The sequence below is a fragment of the Trichogramma pretiosum genome, unplaced genomic scaffold (assembly GCF_000599845.2).
Source record: "Trichogramma pretiosum strain Unisexual culture from Peru unplaced genomic scaffold, Tpre_2.0 scaffold24, whole genome shotgun sequence".
NCBI classification, from domain to species: domain Eukaryota; kingdom Metazoa; phylum Arthropoda; class Insecta; order Hymenoptera; family Trichogrammatidae; genus Trichogramma; species Trichogramma pretiosum.
In genome coordinates this window covers 1,742,762-1,762,720 of record NW_019641611.1, presented here as the reverse complement: position 1 = coordinate 1,762,720, position 19,959 = coordinate 1,742,762, and the positions used below count along the sequence as shown (strand labels likewise).

At 36.7% G+C, this 19,959-nt stretch overlaps 4 protein-coding genes across 4 annotated transcripts; 3 read left to right on the top strand and 1 right to left on the bottom strand.

Annotated features, from left to right (window-relative positions):
- Nucleotides 1-446: 446 nt before the first annotated feature.
- LOC106648165 lies at nt 447-5,172 on the bottom strand. Its single transcript, XM_023458588.1, has 2 exons — nt 5,052-5,172; nt 447-4,964 (listed from the first exon to the last, which is right to left on the bottom strand). The coding sequence occupies exons 1-2, from the start codon at nt 5,122-5,124 to the stop codon at nt 520-522; spliced, it is 4,518 nt and encodes a 1,505-aa protein (XP_023314356.1). The 5' UTR covers nt 5,125-5,172; the 3' UTR covers nt 447-519.
- Nucleotides 5,173-11,679: 6,507 nt separating this feature from the next.
- On the top strand, nt 11,680-14,558 carry LOC106648163. Its single transcript, XM_014364845.2, has 5 exons — nt 11,680-11,731; nt 12,882-13,334; nt 13,417-13,830; nt 13,939-14,214; nt 14,281-14,558. Exons 1-5 carry the CDS (start codon nt 11,680-11,682, stop codon nt 14,556-14,558), a joined length of 1,473 nt encoding a protein of 490 aa, XP_014220331.2.
- A 650-nt stretch (nt 14,559-15,208) lies between these two features.
- LOC106648299 lies at nt 15,209-16,532 on the top strand. Its single transcript, XM_014365068.2, has 3 exons — nt 15,209-15,363; nt 16,005-16,271; nt 16,353-16,532. The coding sequence occupies exons 1-3, from the start codon at nt 15,339-15,341 to the stop codon at nt 16,406-16,408; spliced, it is 348 nt and encodes a 115-aa protein (XP_014220554.1). The 5' UTR covers nt 15,209-15,338; the 3' UTR covers nt 16,409-16,532.
- Nucleotides 16,533-16,917: 385 nt separating this feature from the next.
- LOC106648162 (carboxypeptidase N subunit 2-like) lies at nt 16,918-19,166 on the top strand. The gene is made up of 7 exons (XM_014364844.2): nt 16,918-17,213; nt 17,290-17,361; nt 17,426-17,569; nt 17,644-18,031; nt 18,098-18,357; nt 18,596-18,986; nt 19,067-19,166. The coding sequence occupies exons 1-7, from the start codon at nt 16,918-16,920 to the stop codon at nt 19,070-19,072; spliced, it is 1,557 nt and encodes a 518-aa protein (XP_014220330.2). The 3' UTR covers nt 19,073-19,166.
- The last annotated feature ends 793 nt before the right edge of the window (nt 19,167-19,959 follow it).

Here is a 19,959-nt window from a genome sequence, read left to right as displayed (position 1 = left end):
TGGATCTTTTGAAGAGTAATACTTTCTAAATACAAAGTACAATAAATATTCCAAGTTATAGCCGTGTTGGTCACTCCAGGCTAATTCGGGAACTCATTTTGCTAAGTGAATATTTTTCCCAATGTTATTTAAATAATGTTCAAGGCCTTTAGAGGAATAGATATCGATTACTTTGGGACTTATAAAGTATTAAAGACTTTTTAGGTAAATACTGTCGAAAAACTCTGCAAGAAGGCATAAGAATGAGTTTGAGAAATAACGAAAACCCTAGTGTACATTCGAAAAACTTTCGAAACTACTCATAAATTATTTAATAAAATCAGGAAAACCATAATTGGCATTTTTTATAGATTAAAAATGTTAAAACATTAGGTTACAAAACTTTTTTGGTTTGTGAATAAGGCTATTTTTGAGATTGAATTATTTTAATAAAACCCAGTTAATAATCGATCTGTTTAATTTTACATTTTTATTTGGATAACTTCAACACAACTTTATTAAAAAATATCCTTTAACTTTTCAGCGTGGACACTGAACTTGAGAAGGATAATTACAATTATTTATTTTTGTATCCCACTGAAGAGTTGCTGGGCAAGGCATAACAACCGGTTGACCATTGGAACACTGACAAAACTTTGAGCAATCTGCATGAGGCAAATATTGCGTTGAGCCAGAACATGAACCAATACACGATCCTTCGTTTCCACTACCGGAATTTGAAATATGGTTTTCCGTTACAGTGGTTTGTACAGAATCTTGCGAAGAAGCTTGTCCGATTTGGTTTTGACCACCTTGATTGGGACACTGTACTTGAGAAGGATAATTGCAATTATTAATTTTTGTATCCCATTGAAGAGTGGCTGGGCAAGGCATAACAATCGGTTGACCATTGGAACATTGACAAAACTTTGAGCAATCTGCATGGGGCAAATATTGCGTTGAGCCAGAACATGAACCAATACATGATCCTTCGTTTCCACTACCGGAATTTGAAATTTGGTTTTCCGTTACAGTGGTTTGTACAGAATCTTGAGTAGAAGCTTGCCCTATTTGGTTTTGACCACCTTGATTGGGACACTGTACTTGAGAAGGATAATTGCAATTATTAATTTTTGTATCCCATTGAAGAGTGGCTGGGCAAGGCATAACAATCGGTTGACCATTGGAACATTGACAAAACTTTGAGCAATCTGTATGAGGCAAGTATTGCGTTGAACCAGAACATGAACCAATACATGATCCTTCGTTTCCTTCATTGACATTTAATTTATCGGTTTGAATTGTATTTGATTGAGAGTTATCAGACCTACTACTTTTTGCATGGAGGAGCTGCCCTTTAAAGTTTAATATCAAAAATTGAATAAATCTATTCTTCCAAGATTCCGTTGTATCCAATTGTGAAATTTGAGTTCTAATTGATTGTTCATCGGCTTGGGTAGATCCACCATTAATTTCGAATTGACATATTCTAAAGATTAACAATTCAATCATTTTTGTTTGAATGTCATTACTAATATCCCAGGAAACGATTTGTATCATAAGTTGCAAAATATATTGAGTGTATGCCACTCCTTCAGTAGAATCATCAATAATAATATCGAGTAATTTTTTCTGCATGTCCTCATTAACACTTTTGACTATCATTATTTCCATAATTTTTTGACGATTTTCTTCTTTTTCTTCCGAATAACGTGCTTGAAGCACCACTTTTCTGGACCCATCTGGGGCGGTACCATAGTACCTTCTTTCAAGATATACTCCTTTGAAATATATAATCAAGAAGTTGAGTATAATATTTTTCCACTTTCTCGATATTTTTAATTGCTCAATTTCATTTTTTACTGATATTATGTCAGCATCGGAATATTTACCATTTTTCTGATACTGTACAATTCTGAATATCAATAGTTCAAGTATTTTTTTCTGTGTATTACTACTTACGTCCCAACTGATAATTTGATTTATAACATTCAAAATATAGTCAGTATATGTTCCTCCGGCCTCTGTATCAGATACTAAAATTGTCAGTAATCTATTTCTTGTATTTTCATCAATTTTTCTTTCAATCAATATTTTCATTACGTTTTGAACATGTTCTCCATACTGGCTGTAATTCTCTAATTGATCCTGATTTTTTTGTGAAACACCTTGAACGGATGCCGCTTGTGGAAGATTCTTACTTGGTCCGCTGCCTTTGACCTGATAAAGGTGCCCTTTAAAGTCGGTGATTAAGTATCGAGTTATAATATTTTTCCAATAAGAAGTTGTTTTGAGTTGCTCGATTTGACTCTTAATTAACTTTTCGTCGGCTTCAGTCGATCCACCGTTTAATTCATATTGTAAAATCCTCAATACCAATAGGTGAAGTACTTGTCCCTGAATATCATCAGTAATTTCTGAATTGATAATTTTAGTTATCACTTGCAATATGTACTGAGTATATCCAGTATCTTCTATGTGATCTGTCAAAAGTTTTAACAAACTATTCCTAGCATCGCTGTTAACATTCTTTAAAACCAATATATTGTATATTTTTTGTATATTCTCGTCATTTTGATTAGAAGTTTTGGACTTAATTACAGTTTTTTGTACATTATTCTGAGAAGAATCGGTACCAGTGGATTGAAGTTGCTGGCCTTTGAAATCAATTATTAGATATCGGAATATAATATTTTTCCAACTTCTGGACTCGTTCAATTTTTCAATTTCATTTTTGATTGTCTGGATATCAGCGTCAGAGTATCCACCATTTACCTGATATTTCAGAATTCTATCAATTAAAATTTCAAGAACTCTTCTCTTAACGTTGACGTTTATATTCCATCCTTCAATTTGAGTAATCAATTCCAATATGTATGAAGTATAAGCTCCATTTCCTTTGGAATCAACTGCTAGTAGTTCGAGTAATTTTTTTTTCATTTCTTCATTCACGTTTTTCTTAGTCAATAAGTCTACTATCTTTTTTCCATTTTCGCCATATTCATTTGAATTGTTATTTGGTATTTTATTCTTTTGAGATACATCTTGAATAGGTGCAGAAACCATCATTGGTTTCAAATCTTTTTGGACAGGAGTACTGATAGATTCTCCTATTTTATTTATATTTGTGTTAAATACTTGTCCGTTTGCATTATTCTTACGAGGAGTTGAATTACTGGTGGTGATGACAGTAGTGTTCGCAAAATTATTATTTGGAGTAGAAACCTGTATATTTGTATTACCTTGATTGTGAGATTCTTCATTAGAAGTTTGTTTATCCGTAAAAACTGGATTTTGATTTTTATTATGAAGAGTTTCAGTAGATGTAACTAAATTAACATTATTGGTGTGAGATTCTTGTGTATTTAAAGTGCCTTGGTTTTGTATTTGACGATTGGATTTTTGATTATATCCTTCTCCAACATATAAAGATTCATTTAAATTAAGTGGAAGTGTTGATTGGCCTTGAAAATCCATACTACTTTCTACTTGAAGAAGAAGCCCTTTAAAATCGTTTAACAAAAACTGATTTATTTTGTTTTTCCATAGATCGGTTGTATTTAGCTGTAAAACTTCATTTTTAATTAATTGGTCATTGTTCTGAGTATATTCTCCATGATCTTGAAACTGCAATACTCTCAAACATAACAACTCTAATACTTTCTGTTGAACGTCTTCTTTTACATCCCAAGAGACAATTTGTGACACCAGATGCAAAATATACTGAGTGTATGCACCATCTGCATTGGAATCAATAGCTAAAAGTTCAAGTAATTTGTTCTGCATATTCTTATTTACATTCTTGACATTCATTATCTCCTTGATTTTTCGCTGATTTTCATCTTTTTCGTTTGGATATTCTGTTTCTGCAATATTATTTTGTGACCCAGGTTGAGTAGTCTCAACATTCGTTGCACGAAGTTGAAATCCTTTAAATTCCATGATCAAACATTCAAGTATACGATTTTTCCAACTTTTGGTTGTATTCAAATTATCAATTTCATTTTTAACTGAAACTATATCAGCATCGGAATATCCTCCGTTTGTTTGATATTGTAGAATTCTAAAAGCCAAAAGTTGTAGTACTCTCTTCCGAACATCAGCACTTATATCCCAACTATTTATGCGAGAAACTAATTCTAAAATGTATTGAGTATATGCTCCATCAGCATTTGAGTCGGCTGCCAAAATTTCAAGTAATTTATTTCTAGTATTTTCATCGACATTTTCTTCAACCAATATTTCCATAATTTTTTTTTTATTTAAGTCATTTGCATTAAAATTCTCTGAAATATCATCAGGGGCCTTTTCAATATTTTGATTCATAGTATACTCATCATTGTTATCTTTATTAATTATAGTACCTGTCTGAGTTTTGCTATGAATGCTTATTTGATTTTGCGGTCCTTTGAAATTACTTACCAAAATTTGAACCAGCTGTTGCTTATTACTCTCATCAATATTCAAACTACCGATTTGATTTATAATTGACTGTTCTTCAGATGCATTAGATCCACCATTTGTCGTAAGCCCTTGAATTCTCGAATTCAAGAGGTTGATTATAGTTCTTTTAGCGTCATCGTTAACGTTCAAACTGATAATTTGAAGTATCAGTTGATAAATGTACTGAGTATATGTGCCGTTTGCATTTGCATCTAACGTTAAAAGTTGATGAATGTTTTGCTTAACATCTTCGCCGACATTTAAATTGAAAAATATTTTTAATATTTGGTTTGTATTTTGTCTATTCAGATTCGAAATATCAGCAGTGCTTTTACTGATGTACACTGGAACTGATGTTTCGTAGGTTTTTCTTATCAGATATTGCTTGTACATGGGAACACCAACATATGTGATTGGCGGCATTGAATAAACTGAACCTGTGTTATAAGTTAATTGGTAGGTATTCATATTATTTGAGCCATATGATCCTTGAGTTTGATATTGATTCATAACAGGGTATTGATATTCTTGGACAGTATAAGCTAAAATGTGAGTTACAATATTTAAACTCTAATCTCTCAGCAATTCAACATATATATATATATTTTGTAATAATACATAGATCATACCCTTTTGGTAGGTGTAAGCGGCCCAAGAAAGGTTGTAACTGGCAAACAAAAGTAATAAAAGTTTTTGCTTCATTTTTTACTTGCTATACACAAAAAGCTGATGGAATAATGAGTTCTTCTATATTTACAAAGTACAACTGAATATTAAATTTGAAGTGCTAGATTCAAATTACTCCTATTCGTGATTTACGTGAAACAGTTACGATGATTATTGCTTCGTGCTTTCAATTTGTCACTTAAAAACGTTTAGTTCTTCCATAATTTTAATGTGAAATCGAAAAAACGACATTGACAGTTACACTTATTTTTTTTCGAGAACTTTGTTTCGCAGATGCTCACCAAACATTATTTAGGGACTTCTTATTTGAAAACAAAATAACCATATTTTAGATTTGATCCAATAAGATTTAGGTTTATTAAAAAAGTATTAGCATTATAATCAATGCAATGAATGGTCAAGTACATAATGAAATATCGACTTTGAGAAAATTTTGAATCTACGCTCATGTATTTTGAGAAAACCACGTCTATTATTCGTTAGTATTTTCATTTATAATTATAATATAATTAAAATTTAAAGAATAGATATTTTCGCGAATTCGGTAAGAAATTTATTTTCCATTTTAAAAGCAACCAAATATTCAACATGATTTTTCACTATATGCGAGTCAAAAAATAAACAAATTTAAAAAGATTTTCGTATACTCTCGTGGTATTTACTGAATGGAACATCTTTGAACCGAAGGGTAGGGTACGTTTTCAGTTTTAATATTTCTAATTGCCATTGCAAGTTCGTTATTTCTTCGTGATTTTCTTTTAGTTTTCTAGATAGGCAATTTCTCTTCATAATAAAAGATAAATAACTTTTCTTAAACAATTGGTTTTTATTTCTAAAATTATCTTTCTTCAGAGCCAAGGCTTTGTTTTCTTTTAATTCAGTCGATCGCTCTAGATCATGTATCAAAACAGAATTCATTTTTTGCCAATAATTTATCTCGGTTACTAAATGTGTGACTTCTTTCTGTTTTTCTGTCAACATCCTTTGAAATTTCTGAAAATTTTTTCATTGAAATATTTTTTAATGATACCTTAAGATTATCAAATAACAAACCTTTTCGACAGACTTCAGCATTTTATCGCACTGATGTATATCCTTCTGTTTCTTACATTTTTTAAATCTTTCCACTAGATACGTTTGCATGTCCTTTTGGATCTAAAATGGAAATAATTTTTATTTATGTACGAATTCATGTCCCCATAATACAGGTATAATTACTTTGGTGCTTTGCAGAACTAAAAAATGATCTTTAGAATGATTCAGTCGTTTTACGGTGCATTTTCTCTTCCAATTTTGAAACTTGATTGATTTTTTCAAAGCTACTAAACTACGCATTTCACTAATTTTTCTTTTTCCCTCTCGTAAAATTGCACTATTTATCTCAATCAATTTACTGAAAAAAACAAAAGTCGCATTTACATAATTGGACGTCTCTCCGGTGGTGACAATTTCTATTTGCGCCGTTTTTAACACAAGTTGCACATCGTTATCGCTTAACAACTTTAATTGTTTCGATTTTGCGGCTTCTATGCTGTTTCTCGTGGAGCTCATTTTACTTTGTATTACAGAATGCAGCTTCTGCAGGTAAAGAAGAGTATGTTCAGATTCACTTAGCTCTAGCGATGCTATTTTTAACTGCAAAGCAATAATTTTCATTAAAATTCGTCAAAGCTCAAAATTCTCAAGTATGTTACCTTGAATTCCAAATCGACTTTGTTTCTACGTAATTTGCAAAGCGATTGCCAATGACTTGCCTCAATCTGAGGCGGCAAACTGTTAGGCATCACGTCTAATGAATCCATGAAACGTAAAAATTCTAAATATTCTTGCGGTAATATCACAGACTTTTTTCCACTTGTCAGACATTTATTTGCTTCCAATAGAAAAGTCAGCGAAGTGTAAATTATTTTCTCAACATTCGGGCGTCGTTTATATTGGCGCAGCAAATGCTCTACCATTGGCTGCTTCAAATCGGCAAATTCTGTACGAAATTTTGTCTCCACGGCTTTGTCACGCCTACTCAAACCCTCGAACTTGATCCTTAAATCTATTACCGTTTGTTCCACGTGATTAATATCAGTGGCTACAAGTTTACATTTTTTCTCTAAACTCTCAAAATTATCGTTTAAAGTACGCATTAACTTTTCGTTTTGCTGATGGCCTAATGATAGTTTCACATGTTGAAATCGCAGTAAAAATTCTTGAAATATCGCCGATTGAATGTTCAATTTTTCCATAGCCAGCATTTCCATTTTTTTATCAAACATTTCAATATCAGCTTTTATTTGACCTAGAAAATATTGCGATTAGAATTAAATTGCATTAAACGATAGGATTCGTTGGCTTACTATTGATTGAATCGATTTTTTCTTCTAATTGTAAGCGATATTTCTGTCTTTCTTTTTGTAATTTATCAACTTTGTTTTTATAAGCTTTAATAGCTATTAAATCTTTAATATCATATTTCGAGGGCTTCTTTAGCAACAGACATAATGGCTTTGGAATATTTTTCTTTATTTCATCTTCCCACCTATTAAAATTAACATTACATTACAAGGTTTACCATTAATTTTTTCAGTTACTCACCTTATTTCTAATACACCATCCATCATACGTTTCAGAGCTTCCTCTCGAAATTTGGCCTGTTCAATCGTAACACTATCCAATGGATTAATGTTACTCAAATCATCAAGAGTTAGATCATCTTCGTCACAATAAAAATTGCTATCGTAACTATAAGTTGCGTCTTTTTCAGTTGGAGCACACGCAGCATCCAAATCTTCTGTAGACTTCCAATTTACATTCGAAAATTCGTCGCTTTCCGGCAAAATACCAAACACTCTTTCTAGCTCTGCTCTGCAATCATTTTGAATTTTTAATAGGTCAGTATTCTTTTTCAACACATTACTTTTCAACTGAACCATATGATTGAATTTTTCATTAAAAACCATCTGTGAAAAAATTAATCATCACAATAATGAACAATAAAAACGCATGTATCAAAAATATTAAACCTTAAGTTTATTTTCGCACAAGTTTACGAAATCACTTGTGACGTATGGTAAACTTGGTTCTAGTAATTGATCTCGGGACATATCGTTATTGATCCATTTGAAACTTGTGGTTCCACTAAATGCATCTTCGTTGCTATATTCAGAGCAAAAATGCTTCTGCTCTTTACTTCTATCGAAGTTTTCGTGGTCTATAATTGTAACGGGATCATTAAAAGGCGTATTAAATAATTCTATGGTCGAGTCGTAGAGTTGCTCGGAAGGTGCAGCATTTGGTATCGTAAAATTACTGATCCGCGTGTTGTGACTAAAGGACAAAATAGTTCTGTCATGGACTCTTAGTGGCTCCCAGAATGAATGAATAATAAAATCAATGATTTTTTCTTTGGCTTTAATAATTTCTTGTACCCTTTGCTCGTTTTCTACCTCATTTTGTAAAGCTTTCTTAAGTAAATTTTCTCTTCTGTATTTTAATATATCAAAATCTGAAAGCGTCAGTTGACAAAATTCATTTTTTGACTCGTTCAAGTCCAGAATATTTTTCACCTAATAATGACAAGGACTTGATCATTAAAGATGCCGAAAATCATTTAAAATTAAACTGTTTATTTTTATTACCTTTTCGCGTAGCTCGCATAGTTCATGTTCTAACTTGTGTTTCAAATCTAAATACAATTTTTTTTCGTTTTCTTCATAGCGCAATTGTTTCTCTTCAAGCCAAGTTATTCCAAAAGGTAATTCATTGATCTGATCACTCTTCCACTGAAAAATATTGGCTATTTTCCTTTTCTGAGCTTTCTCTTCACTTTCTTCTAATTCACTAGAATAATTAAATTGATCTTTTTCTATTTAAAAATTCAAATATTTTATTAAATGTTATTACCAAAATTTTTGAGCAACTATACTTCCATCTCTTCCTAAAGTCACTATCATCTTGTAACTTTGTATCAAAAAAGATTCTTTTGAGCCATTTTCACGGTAATGGTGTACATTAAATGAGTCTAAAAATTTCAGTGAATTCAAGTTTTCCCTTATAAAAACTAAGCCATCAAAGCCACTCGTAATTGTGTATTTTTCGCTTACAAATATATCAAATTTTTTAAGTAAATGTTCGCTTGGAGTAATACTTTTAACTATTATTTGTCTAAAATCATCCTGGAATAAGTATAGAAGCAGTCAATGACAAGGATGATATTATTGGTTATACGCAGGATCTATCTTACTTGTATATCAAAAATTTGGATACGTTTAAAGAAGTGTGACTGCCCTATAAATGTTGCATCATCAAAACCATACTTTAATTCGTGATAACTACAAGGCATTTCAAATGTACTAATGAAAATTAGCGATTCATTTATTTCGTCAAGCTCATATAAATCAACAATGTTTCCAATGTTTGAACGATTAAGCGAATTTGTAAGAATCATCAATCTTACTTTTTTTTCACATTCAAAAATTAAAATATCCACAACAGGGTAGCTCATTGGTACGTGGTAAAGAACTTCTATAGCTTCGTTTTCGACAGTGTTTAAAATAAATATATCGTTTTTATTTTTGGAAATGGCACCCATCACTGATCCGTCATTGGAAAACTTAATAATTTCAATTGGATATCGCAAAATATGAATCATTTTGATTTCATGTAAACTGCGAGACGAAAATACAAAAAAGATACATTTCCCAGATATGGTGCTTATCGATATCAGAGGTATTTTAGGATGGACTTCTAGACAAGCAACTGTGAAGAATATATCGGTAAAATATCATAAAAATGTAAATCTAATCATAAATTCTTAAGTACCTTGATCTTCAAAAGGAATTTTGGTGTCTGTGACGAAATAACCATCTATAGCATTAAAAACTATCAGATAATTCAATTCATCGAGACAAACGCAAAATTCGTCGTCTGACTTGAGTAGCTTTAAACATAGGATTTTGCGGCAATTTTTCAATAGCGTTTTCATTTCAGGCTTACTGTCATTTGTCAAGCATAATTCATTAACGTCGCCGTTCTCGCAATATACTAAAAAAGCCTCTTTGTGACGCGCTAATGCAATTTTCACAGGCACGGACGAGCATTTTATCGACCAAGCGGCCTTCCAAGACTCTTTTGCGCTGCCGAGCGACTTGGTGTAACACTGAAATTGCAGTTTTTAACGATTGGCTAATTACTCGGACAAAATAGATGGGAAACAATGAAAAAAACTTACGGTTAATTGCGAATTATTTTCCGATATTATGTAGCCAAAATTTAACGACAAAATTACGTTTTCCTTTCTATTCCTCGTTTCATGGCAAAAAATCACTTGAAATTTTTTACCATCATTACTGACAATATACACGTTTCCATAAACGTCACTGATGAGTAAATTGTTATTGTTCGTCCACGAGATGCATGATATTTCGTTTTTGATCAAACTAATTTCGTTCTTCGTTATGGTTGCTTTTTTCGAGTACGCATATATCTCGTAGGTAAGTAATTGATCCAGCCGGGATGAAAATTGATACACCAAATGGGAAGCGTAGGGCGATGGTCTGAAAAAAATTAATTGCTTGTCAGGGGAATTGTCATGACAAAGAATAATTTCGTACTGGATCAGTTGAAATTCGTCGGCGATTCCGCTATCGATTTGAGCCAATTTATGTCCGGTTCTCCACAGCCACACGACAAGTTGATAATTCGGAATCGAAGTCAAACTGACGAGATATTCGGAGCCAGAGAAGCAACAAGAGACGTATGCATTCGTATTACTGGTCAATTTACACGAGGCTACCCTCCTGATTTCGGGATAAGTATGGACCAATAATCTAGGATTGCGGCATCTTTCAGCCGTAGAAAAAACTGATATTACCTATTTAAATTTTCACTGGTTATGCAAAGCTGCGAGATTGATACAATTGAAAAATATAATAATTTTACCGGGTGAGCGCATAAACAGCTGACCCCATTTCCTCTGTCTTGGCTATTGAAATATTCTATGCGTTCCTCTCCATTCGCCAAATTGTAAAATATCACGTAGTAGCCCGACGCAGTAGCCACGACCTCTTTGCTGACGAAAACAAAATCATGAGGTCTACCTGTTTTGATCCATCTGTCGACAAGAACATATTTTTACAAATAATATCAATCACAAAATACGCTGCATACGAACGAGGCATCTTACTTTGTTGTAAAGTTCATGTTTAGGAAAAATGAAAAGTTGTCGAATGCACGTGCATTACTCGGGCTTTGCTGAGAATACCTAGAATACTCGCGTTTGCCGCTGGCACAAGTTACTCGGTCGCCTGGAGACGAGCAACTACTACATACAAGAGACTGCTCGATTGCTCGATATGCACAAGTCGAAATATTCTAGGAAGTCAATTTCACGCCAAGATTGATAATTCATATCAAAACTGCTTATTTGCATATCAAATATGTAATTTGTTTAATATTAATATAATTTTTTTTTCAAAAATCAACATACGGCAAGCAATATGTATTTTTTATGCATCAAGGACTGCTAATGTAAATAAAACTTATTCACCTTCGTATATCTTAAATATTAATTGAACAAAGATGATAATCGAACTGTCGCAGCACAGAGAAAGTATGCCACTGGATCAGAAAAGTATTTGTGAAGTGAAGGATCGAGGGCTCCGTTATATAGCCCGGTATCGTCGTACGCATAACAATGTCTCGCTCGCCGGCGATATGAGATCATTTTTATATGCGTACTGAGTTTAGCTTTATATCTATCGAGAGAAATAATAACTATGTATCAAGGTGGTAAATGCAAAATTACTTTGTAAATTAAAAATAAAACAATTACATCAACAAATTGGAGAAAAAATCAAGCGCCCATGCGAAAATATAAAATTAATAAAGAAACAATGTATACTTTTGTCACGACGTTCAAAGTCCCTTTGAACCGCATCCCATTCAACGCGCGCATAACACAAACACTTAATAACGATCACGCGCGCGTACCGTTGCGGCGTAGTGAAAGTTTCGATGCGAATTACGGCGTAAACGTGCGACGATGCATTTTTGGCGATGCAATGACAATAGTAACCTAGTTCGATTCGCCTCGTTGCATCCCTCCTCGGGCAGCCCGCGAGCTTTTGTGCCCGTACGGTATATAAAGTTAGGCGCGACACTGACCGTGACTTTTTTTCGTGCTGAGGCCTATAACGCAGGTGTCATGCGGCGTGGCCGACGACACGTCTTTCTTGACCTTCGCAGAGGTTCGTTGCGCCTTGAAGCCGCGAAATTCTCCGAGACTCGTGCTTAATAATTGTTTTCGTCAACATATTTAGTGAAAAAAAATAACCAAGGTGTTAAAATCAACGATTTGTTTCGTGCCCATGAACTTTGATTGTTATAGATGTTGCAGCAATCGCAAGGACTATGTAAGTGCAAACCTTTACTTTGTCGTATCAAAAAATTTGACTTGACAGCTTTTTGCAAATGCCAAAAATTTGTTCGATACTGCGTTTAAACATCATAACGTTAATGAAAATTATGCTGACAGTAGTATTTCTCATCTAGTTTTTTCATGTTTGCCCATCAAAGCCCGAGTGCATATCATTAAAATTACCATTCCGTAATGAAGAGCTTAATTTACATACGGAATAATCATAGATATCAAAGGCAAACTAACAATACAGCATTCATCTATTTTATTAATACACGAATTACTGTGACACCCAATCAGCATATGAAACACCCTGTCCATTAAATTTATTATAATTACTTTATAAATAGGTCGACGTTGTTAGGGTCGCCGCAGACGAAATCATTATCTGCCGTCGGTCTGCTGGTTTTCTCGCTGATCGTACACCAAGTCCTCGGCGCGAGCAATTCAACCGCGAAAAACAGCACCAGCCCCGCCCCGAACGTCAAAACGTACCAGAGCTACAATAACGTCGTGAATCCTTTGGATGATGCCGGCTTCAAGTACAATGGGGCAGCGAGCTCCGAGAGCGTCAAATCGGACAACCGTCAATCGGTGCAGCCGATGATATCGCCAAGGTATCGTTACAAATTTCAGCCGTCGGTAGAAGACAGTTATCTCAATGCATTGAAGCACTCGCACACGATCATAATCAAGGATCCGCGGGATTCAGTGAAAACGTGGCCGAAAATCACGAGGCGCGAGCATGCACCGAGCCCAGTATACAGAGCCGATAGTAATAATACTGGTGGAGTAAAAATTAAAATCGTCACCAAAGGTACGTAAATCATTGACATTTGAGAATATTTCTATTTTTTTCATCAACGTATTTATATATTTTTTTTCTATAAACATGATAGATGCAGAGCCCGCAGTATCCAAAGTATCTCAAAGCAACGGACCGTTTTATATACAGCAAAGCGAAGAAATTCCCTACGGCCTACCTCACGTTACCATCAGTGAATTTCAACCCTACGACACGTACAGTAGTTCCGACAAATCGTACGGGACACCCCCGAAAGCTTCGTACAGCTTACCTTTGAAAAGTCATTACGGAGCACCGAAAAAAACTTACGGCGAGCCTCCCGCGTCCGTCTATGGAGAACCATCGCTTTCTACCAGCTATGGGTTGCCTCCGACGAGCTCGTTCGGGGAATCCCCGTCCATTTCGACGAGCTACGGTGTCCCATTGAGCAGCTCTTACGGACCTCCGTCTTCGTTTTCCTCGCCGACGAACAGTGGTATCTCATCTTACGTTGTGCCTTCGCACCAAGGTGAGAACAGAGGTACCGTATGTTTTGGCGAACGAAACTCATCCCCGAGCCTGCAATTGTTCTTTTGTACAATGTGAAAGATAACGCTTAATTATGATGTTTTTTCAGGCTTAGGCTCGCTGACAGCTTCCTACAGCACGTCCTATCCTCTGCCGGACCTGTTCCCGCTCACTTTTCTCCCAGGTTTCGACTTCAGCTGGCCGATATCCTTGAAAATAAATGCTTACACTCTTCTCAAGATCGTTTTGAAGATCGTCGTTTTTAAAATGGTCGTTAAATTCATCGCTGCTATCTGTTTGCTGCTTTTTATACCAAAACTCATACCGAAAAAAGACGACGACGAGGACGACGAGGACGACAAATCGAGAAAGTTTGGAGATGCTCGTAAGTTTGAAAAAAAAAAAAAAATGTTCTGTATCGTTATTTGAAAGTATACATTACACTTTGCAGCAACATTATCGAAGGAAAAGTTGTGGATGTTATCGAGCACAGTGACGAGCTCGATCGATCATTATAGAAATGAGAATGAAAAGCTGAGGAGAAGCGAAGGAGAGGAGGAGGAGGCAAATTGCACGAGTCTTGACTGTCAATCGACCAAAAAACTGCTTCTAACGGGTGATACCTGGACTGACTACAAAGAACTGTTTAAACTTTATTTAGCAGAGGAGGCACAAGTAGCTCATAAAGACAATGCCAGCAGAATGAAAAGACGGAGAAGGAGGAAATGAACTTATTTTTATGAATACATTTAATTATGTTGTTTACACTCATTTGCATATAATTCATCGAATCATTAAACGTATTTTAATTTTTTGTAAATATTTAAAAAATTTTCACAAACGCAACCCATAACAAAATTAAATCAATTGCTGCGCCGCTAGAGATCTAGATCAAAAATAGCTCGACGTTCGTGTCGTATCACAATGAAGGGTAATTGGATGCGTTGGTATATGAATGGGAGCGAAAATTGCTTATTGATGAAAAGCAAACTGAACTGGTTTTGACACGACACGATAAAATTAATCGCGCAACAAAGTGTTTCATCGCAAAAACGATGAGATTATTCCATTATTTTCCTCGACCTACGCCCCCGACGACTTGGCTAATATAGCTAGCGAGGCAGCACAACAAAACACAAACATTGGAAAAAACGCGACTTATAGAGATGCGCGAGTCGTTAACGAGGTTTTTTACGCTTGCACCTGCCCGCTTGCGATGAGTTTCGCCGAGTGGACGCGTGAAAAACACGAAATGACCGCATACACACGCGCAAAGGTGGGGACACGTGTGTTGTGCAGGACGAGCTAAATATACACGTATGAACTTTATAGCACAGCAGCAGCGTTTGAGCGTGTGTATAAAAGGCGACTATCGCGTTAAACAGAATCCAGTCTTTCTCATTCGACAAAGCAACAACGAAGAAACTGCGCTCGAGATTCGCAGCTCTTCTTGATTCTCTGTACTTTTCCCTTGTGTACGTCGACCAGATAATATATAACCGTGAAAACATGAAGATCGCTTTGGCGCTAGGAGGTAATTTTTTCATTTAATAAACTAGTCTTGTGCGCGAGAAAGGTGTTGAGCGTAATTTTTTGAGTAGCCCATAATTCATTCGAGAATATGCGCTTGACGTTTTCACGATTTTTCTTAGTCCAAGAGGTTTTATTATTTTTCGTTTCGACGATGTAACAGCTGTAATTAGCTGCGGTGCACGCAATTACACTCAAGAGTAATTGCTTTGATTTCGTGTAACGAAGTTTTAAGATCCTCAAGATTCCTATGCGAAACAATAACAAAGATAATTTTTCTTGGGTGTCGAGAATAATTACTTCAAGAATAAATTTTAAAATTTATATAATGCTCGTCTTGATAATCAATAAAGATTTCAAAGCATTTGGTCATTTTTTAGATTTTACAGTGGTTTAATAAATTTATAAAGAACAGGGTAAAACGAGTTTTTTCAACGACTTTGAATAATTCGTTTTAAATTTTTAGTATTATCATGTATTGCCTGTTGGTTGAAATATTTTTTCGGAGCTACAAAAACCTGTTAGGCAAAATAAAAATACTTTAAAAGCTTCAAACATTGGATGGTGAATAACTTTTAATATAAAAGTTTGAAAACAACAAAATATACACGAGGAGAAAAATGAAAAACAAAAAAACAATTGCAGCTCTCGTCGTGATCTGCCTGATCGCGAGCAGCGAAGCCGTCCCCACGGAAAAACCCGTGGCTACGGACAAGCCTCAAGCCTCGAAGGACGTGAAGGACGCGATCAAGCGAGCCAAGGAGGAACAAAAGACCAAGCAGAATTGCCGAAAAGCCTGCACGGACATTTACGATCCCGTCTGCGCTCACGATCCGACCAATGCTGGCAACAAGCCGCGCTCCTTCGGCAGCCAGTGCGTCCTCGACGTGCACAACTGCGAAATGGGAACCAGTACGTGTCTTTGTTTTGTTTCGCGCATTCAAATTAGTCTCGAGCGCTCGAAGTGAACTAATTTTTTAAATTAATTTTCAGAACTGGTCGTGAAGAGCAAAGGTGCGTGCCCCGGATCGGAAGGAATTAGACTGTAATGAATTAATCATGCGGCTACCGAAACCCTGGCCCGTTATCGAACAATAAATTGTATCATGTTTGACCATTTATGCAGATATACATTTAATACATGTGATAATAAATACCCCTCTGAAATACAAATGCAGTCATGTATTATATTTATTATAACTCATATCGTTGATTATTCATTATCATGAATAATAATTTAATGAATTATTAATGAGCTACACATATATGCGAGAATCTGCCGGTATGATTTTGGATATATTCAAATCAGCTCGCCTTATCGTGCGCAGACACAAAACAAATTACGCCGTATGCGACTCTTGTTATTATAATTGAAAAAAAAAAGGAGAAAAAAATGAAAATAAACAAGAGCCACTTCCTCCGCATTGAACCCGCGGTAATCGAAGACGGAGGGACAAGGGCGCGCGTTAATGGCATTGTCCGTTAATCGCGCTCAACCCTCGCATCCGCCACATGCTCTTGCGTCTCATCTGCGAATTATCGAGTCAGTCTCTCGAAGATGACGTTGGCTTACTGTCGTTGTTGTCTGTCGTTGACGCTGATGATGATAGTGTTAGTGGCCCGAGCCGACGAGACGTACCTCGAAGAGCTCGAGGCGCGAGTTTCCAGCCTGGAGCGGCGACTGCGGGCCATCGAGCTGCCCGTCTGGCAGATCAGCCAGGCCGAGTCCAAGTGGGATCTGTGCGCGAGGGGCCCCTGCAAGTGTCGCATCGAGACGAGCTCGCTGTCGTGCTGGAAGCTCGGCCTCACGGATCTGCCGGCCGCTCAGATCGTGCCCGACAGCGTGCTCAGACTGTAAGTCGACTTTCGCGTCTCTATTTCATCTCGTTTCGATATTTATGTCAATGCATTTGTGTGTTGGAAACTGCAGAGACGTCAGTGGCAATCAATTGGCTGCTATTCACAAAGAAAGTTTCGATGGACTGTACCGATTGAACTACCTGTGAGTATAGAAGCAGATGCTCGATGTTTAACGGACTTATTTTGAGCTCGCTATTTCTTTACAGAGACGCCAATGATAACGTCATAGAATATCTGCCAGTGAGCTTATTTTATTCTTTATACAATGTCACCCACATACGGTTAAGTAAAAATTTACTCAGAGAACTGGACCAAAGTCATTTGATACGCATGAAAAATCTTGAAATATTGTACTCAATTAAATTTTTAAACATTAAACAATGCAATAAATAAGATTGACAAAATATAGCGTCGCTGTTTCTAGAGATTTATCGTCCAACAAATTGCGAACACTGCCGGAAGGTCTATTCTCCTCGAGCAGTTCATTAGTCTTACTGGACCTGTCTAGCAACCGTTTGGGAATTCTCCCTTCCAAAATCTTCCATGGTTTATGCATCCTCGAGGAGCTGTTGCTCGGCCGCAATCAGCTGAACGATTTACCGGCCGACTGTTTTTCTGGACTGAAAAAATTACACCGTCTGACTCTGGACGAGAACCGACTGGACGATCTCGACCGAGAGCTCTTCTCCTCGTTGGAATCATTGACCGAGTTGAATTTGCGCGACAACAGGCTACAGAGCTTGCAAAACGGTGTTTTCGAATCGTTGAATAAACTCAAGACACTCGACCTGTCGAAAAATAAAATTACATACGTTAGTTTCTTGTCGGCGACTATCGTGTCTACTTTACACGAATTTTGACTCGAATTATATTCTCAGATAAACGCAGGTGCATTTCGAGGCTTGAGCTCGCTGATTCAACTGGATCTCGGCAATAACCGTCTTCGCCGCTTGACTCGCGGCTTGTTCGAGCCTCTGACGAGTCTCGAACGCCTCGTCATCCACGACAATCTATTGCAGCTACTCGACGCCGGCGAGCTGCGAGGCCTCGACAATCTTACGGCTCTATTTTTACACTCGAACCATCTAAGGTATCTGCATCCAGCCTCGCTCAAGGACGTCCCGAAGCTCCGCAAATTGTGAGTAGCTCGAGCGCGACATTTATTATATTATGCGAATTATTATTTGAGGAGATGCGCCAGAAAAAGTTCTGGCTTATTCTCACCGGGATGCTCCATTAATGAAGTCAAGCCCAACAAAGTTTACTCATTTCCTCGGTCTGCTGCTCTATAACAACGAGCTCGACTAATAAATACATTATGCAAATGTACGAACTTTTGAGCTGCGCTGCGGCTGCGGCTATGATGACATTTGCAGACAATTGGAGGGAAACCGACTGAGCCACTTGCCCAAGGGCCTGTTCGACGAGAACTCGGATCTGCTTCAGCTGCGCCTGGGACGAAATCCCTGGCACTGCGATTGCGCCTCGAGTTACTTGGCGCTTTGGCTGCGAAGACGTTACCGTTTGAGGCTCATCGAGGCCGAGAGTCGGGCCGGCAACGGTACAACCCCTGCCTTCGGCGGCGCCAATCACTTGGACTTCACGGCCGGCCTCGTCTGTCGGGGTCCGGGCACCCTCGGCGGGCAGCTGCTCGTGAGGCTGAGCTATCGTCTGCTCTGCGACGGCGAGTGGGCCTCCATGAAGGGCTTCGCACCGAGAATACCCGTGGAGTTCGCCGACGAAACGATGTTGGACGAGCACGAGCAAGTAATGGCATTTTTTTCACATTATCTTTGAAAAAAAAAATTGTGATATCACGAATCAGTCGCTGGTCGTGTGATTGGTAGGTCTGAAACGAATTTCCACTCGAAAAACAAGGACAAGCAGAGAGAATCCGAGCCTGCAGCAGTCAATGCGTCGTAAAGATAAAAATCGATCCTCGTCTGCGTGTGTCTGTGTGCAGCGTCAAAACACGATAAGAGCGAAATATATCGTTCGGTGAACTTTGCACCGGCGTCGTTATGCGCGCCAGCGCACAGATTAATAGTCGTGCATGTTTATTGATTTATAAATACGTATATATAAGGCAAATTTATACGAGAGCAACAAAGACAGTATCGATTTATCGTTCGATCGTTCATTTATTTTTATTCTTTTTTTCGCATTGCTACAATTAATCGATCTTTTATACACATGTGTGTATTAAAGTAAATATTAATTTTGTAAATATTGTAATTATATATACATCATTCGTAAGAAAATGACGATTTTATTTGATTTAATTATTAAGCATTTTTCATCTAATTACGAAATTCAGACAGGTTGGGCTGTCATGCAACATTACGTTTCAGCCGATTGCAATTTGAAATGCCACCGCTCCGACGCTCTAAACAGTTGCAGTGAAAGTTCATCTTTACTCTTACATCACGGACGCAGAGACGCTAAAAGAAATTCGTACTAAATTTTAAAATCGATTGATTAACATACACGTGCGAGAGGAATTTTCGAAATCGAACAGTTAAACGAGTACGGTGTCAAAATTAAATATCCATCAATTTGGGTTGGAAAAGAAGACGTATACAATTAGAGGTTAAATCGATTCACAAATGAGATACGTTAATTGTATCAAACGCGTTTACGAATATAACGTAACTCTGCGTACGTACTCGTACGCAGGCACAAGCGAAGAAGCGAGTCAGTCAACTTTGAAACAGATGAAGATTAAATTTCCATACTCCAC

Excerpts from the sequence above, each read along its gene's own strand:
- LOC106648299 (XM_014365068.2), top strand. The coding sequence starts at position 15,339 with ATGAAGATCGCTTTGGCGCTAGGAG. Across the intron at positions 15,364-16,004 it reads GATCGCTTTGGCGCTAGGAG|CTCTCGTCGTGATCTGCCTG; the intron begins GTAATTTTTTCA and ends AAACAATTGCAG. Across the intron at positions 16,272-16,352 it reads CAACTGCGAAATGGGAACCA|AACTGGTCGTGAAGAGCAAA; the intron begins GTACGTGTCTTT and ends ATTAATTTTCAG.
- LOC106648165 (XM_023458588.1), bottom strand. The coding sequence starts at position 5,124 with ATGAAGCAAAAACTTTTATTACTTTTGTTTGCCAGTTACAACCTTTCT. Across the intron at positions 4,965-5,051 it reads CGCTTACACCTACCAAAAGG|CTTATACTGTCCAAGAATAT; the intron begins GTATGATCTATG and ends CTCACATTTTAG.
- LOC106648163 (XM_014364845.2), top strand. The coding sequence starts at position 11,680 with ATGATAATCGAACTGTCGCAGCACAGAGAAAGTATGCCACTGGATCAG. Across the intron at positions 11,732-12,881 it reads TATGCCACTGGATCAGAAAA|GGTCGCCGCAGACGAAATCA; the intron begins GTATTTGTGAAG and ends CGACGTTGTTAG. Across the intron at positions 13,335-13,416 it reads AATTAAAATCGTCACCAAAG|ATGCAGAGCCCGCAGTATCC; the intron begins GTACGTAAATCA and ends TAAACATGATAG.
- LOC106648162 (XM_014364844.2), top strand. The coding sequence starts at position 16,918 with ATGACGTTGGCTTACTGTCGTTGTTGTCTGTCGTTGACGCTGATGATG. Across the intron at positions 17,362-17,425 it reads CTGTACCGATTGAACTACCT|AGACGCCAATGATAACGTCA; the intron begins GTGAGTATAGAA and ends ATTTCTTTACAG. Across the intron at positions 18,032-18,097 it reads CGAAAAATAAAATTACATAC|ATAAACGCAGGTGCATTTCG; the intron begins GTTAGTTTCTTG and ends TTATATTCTCAG.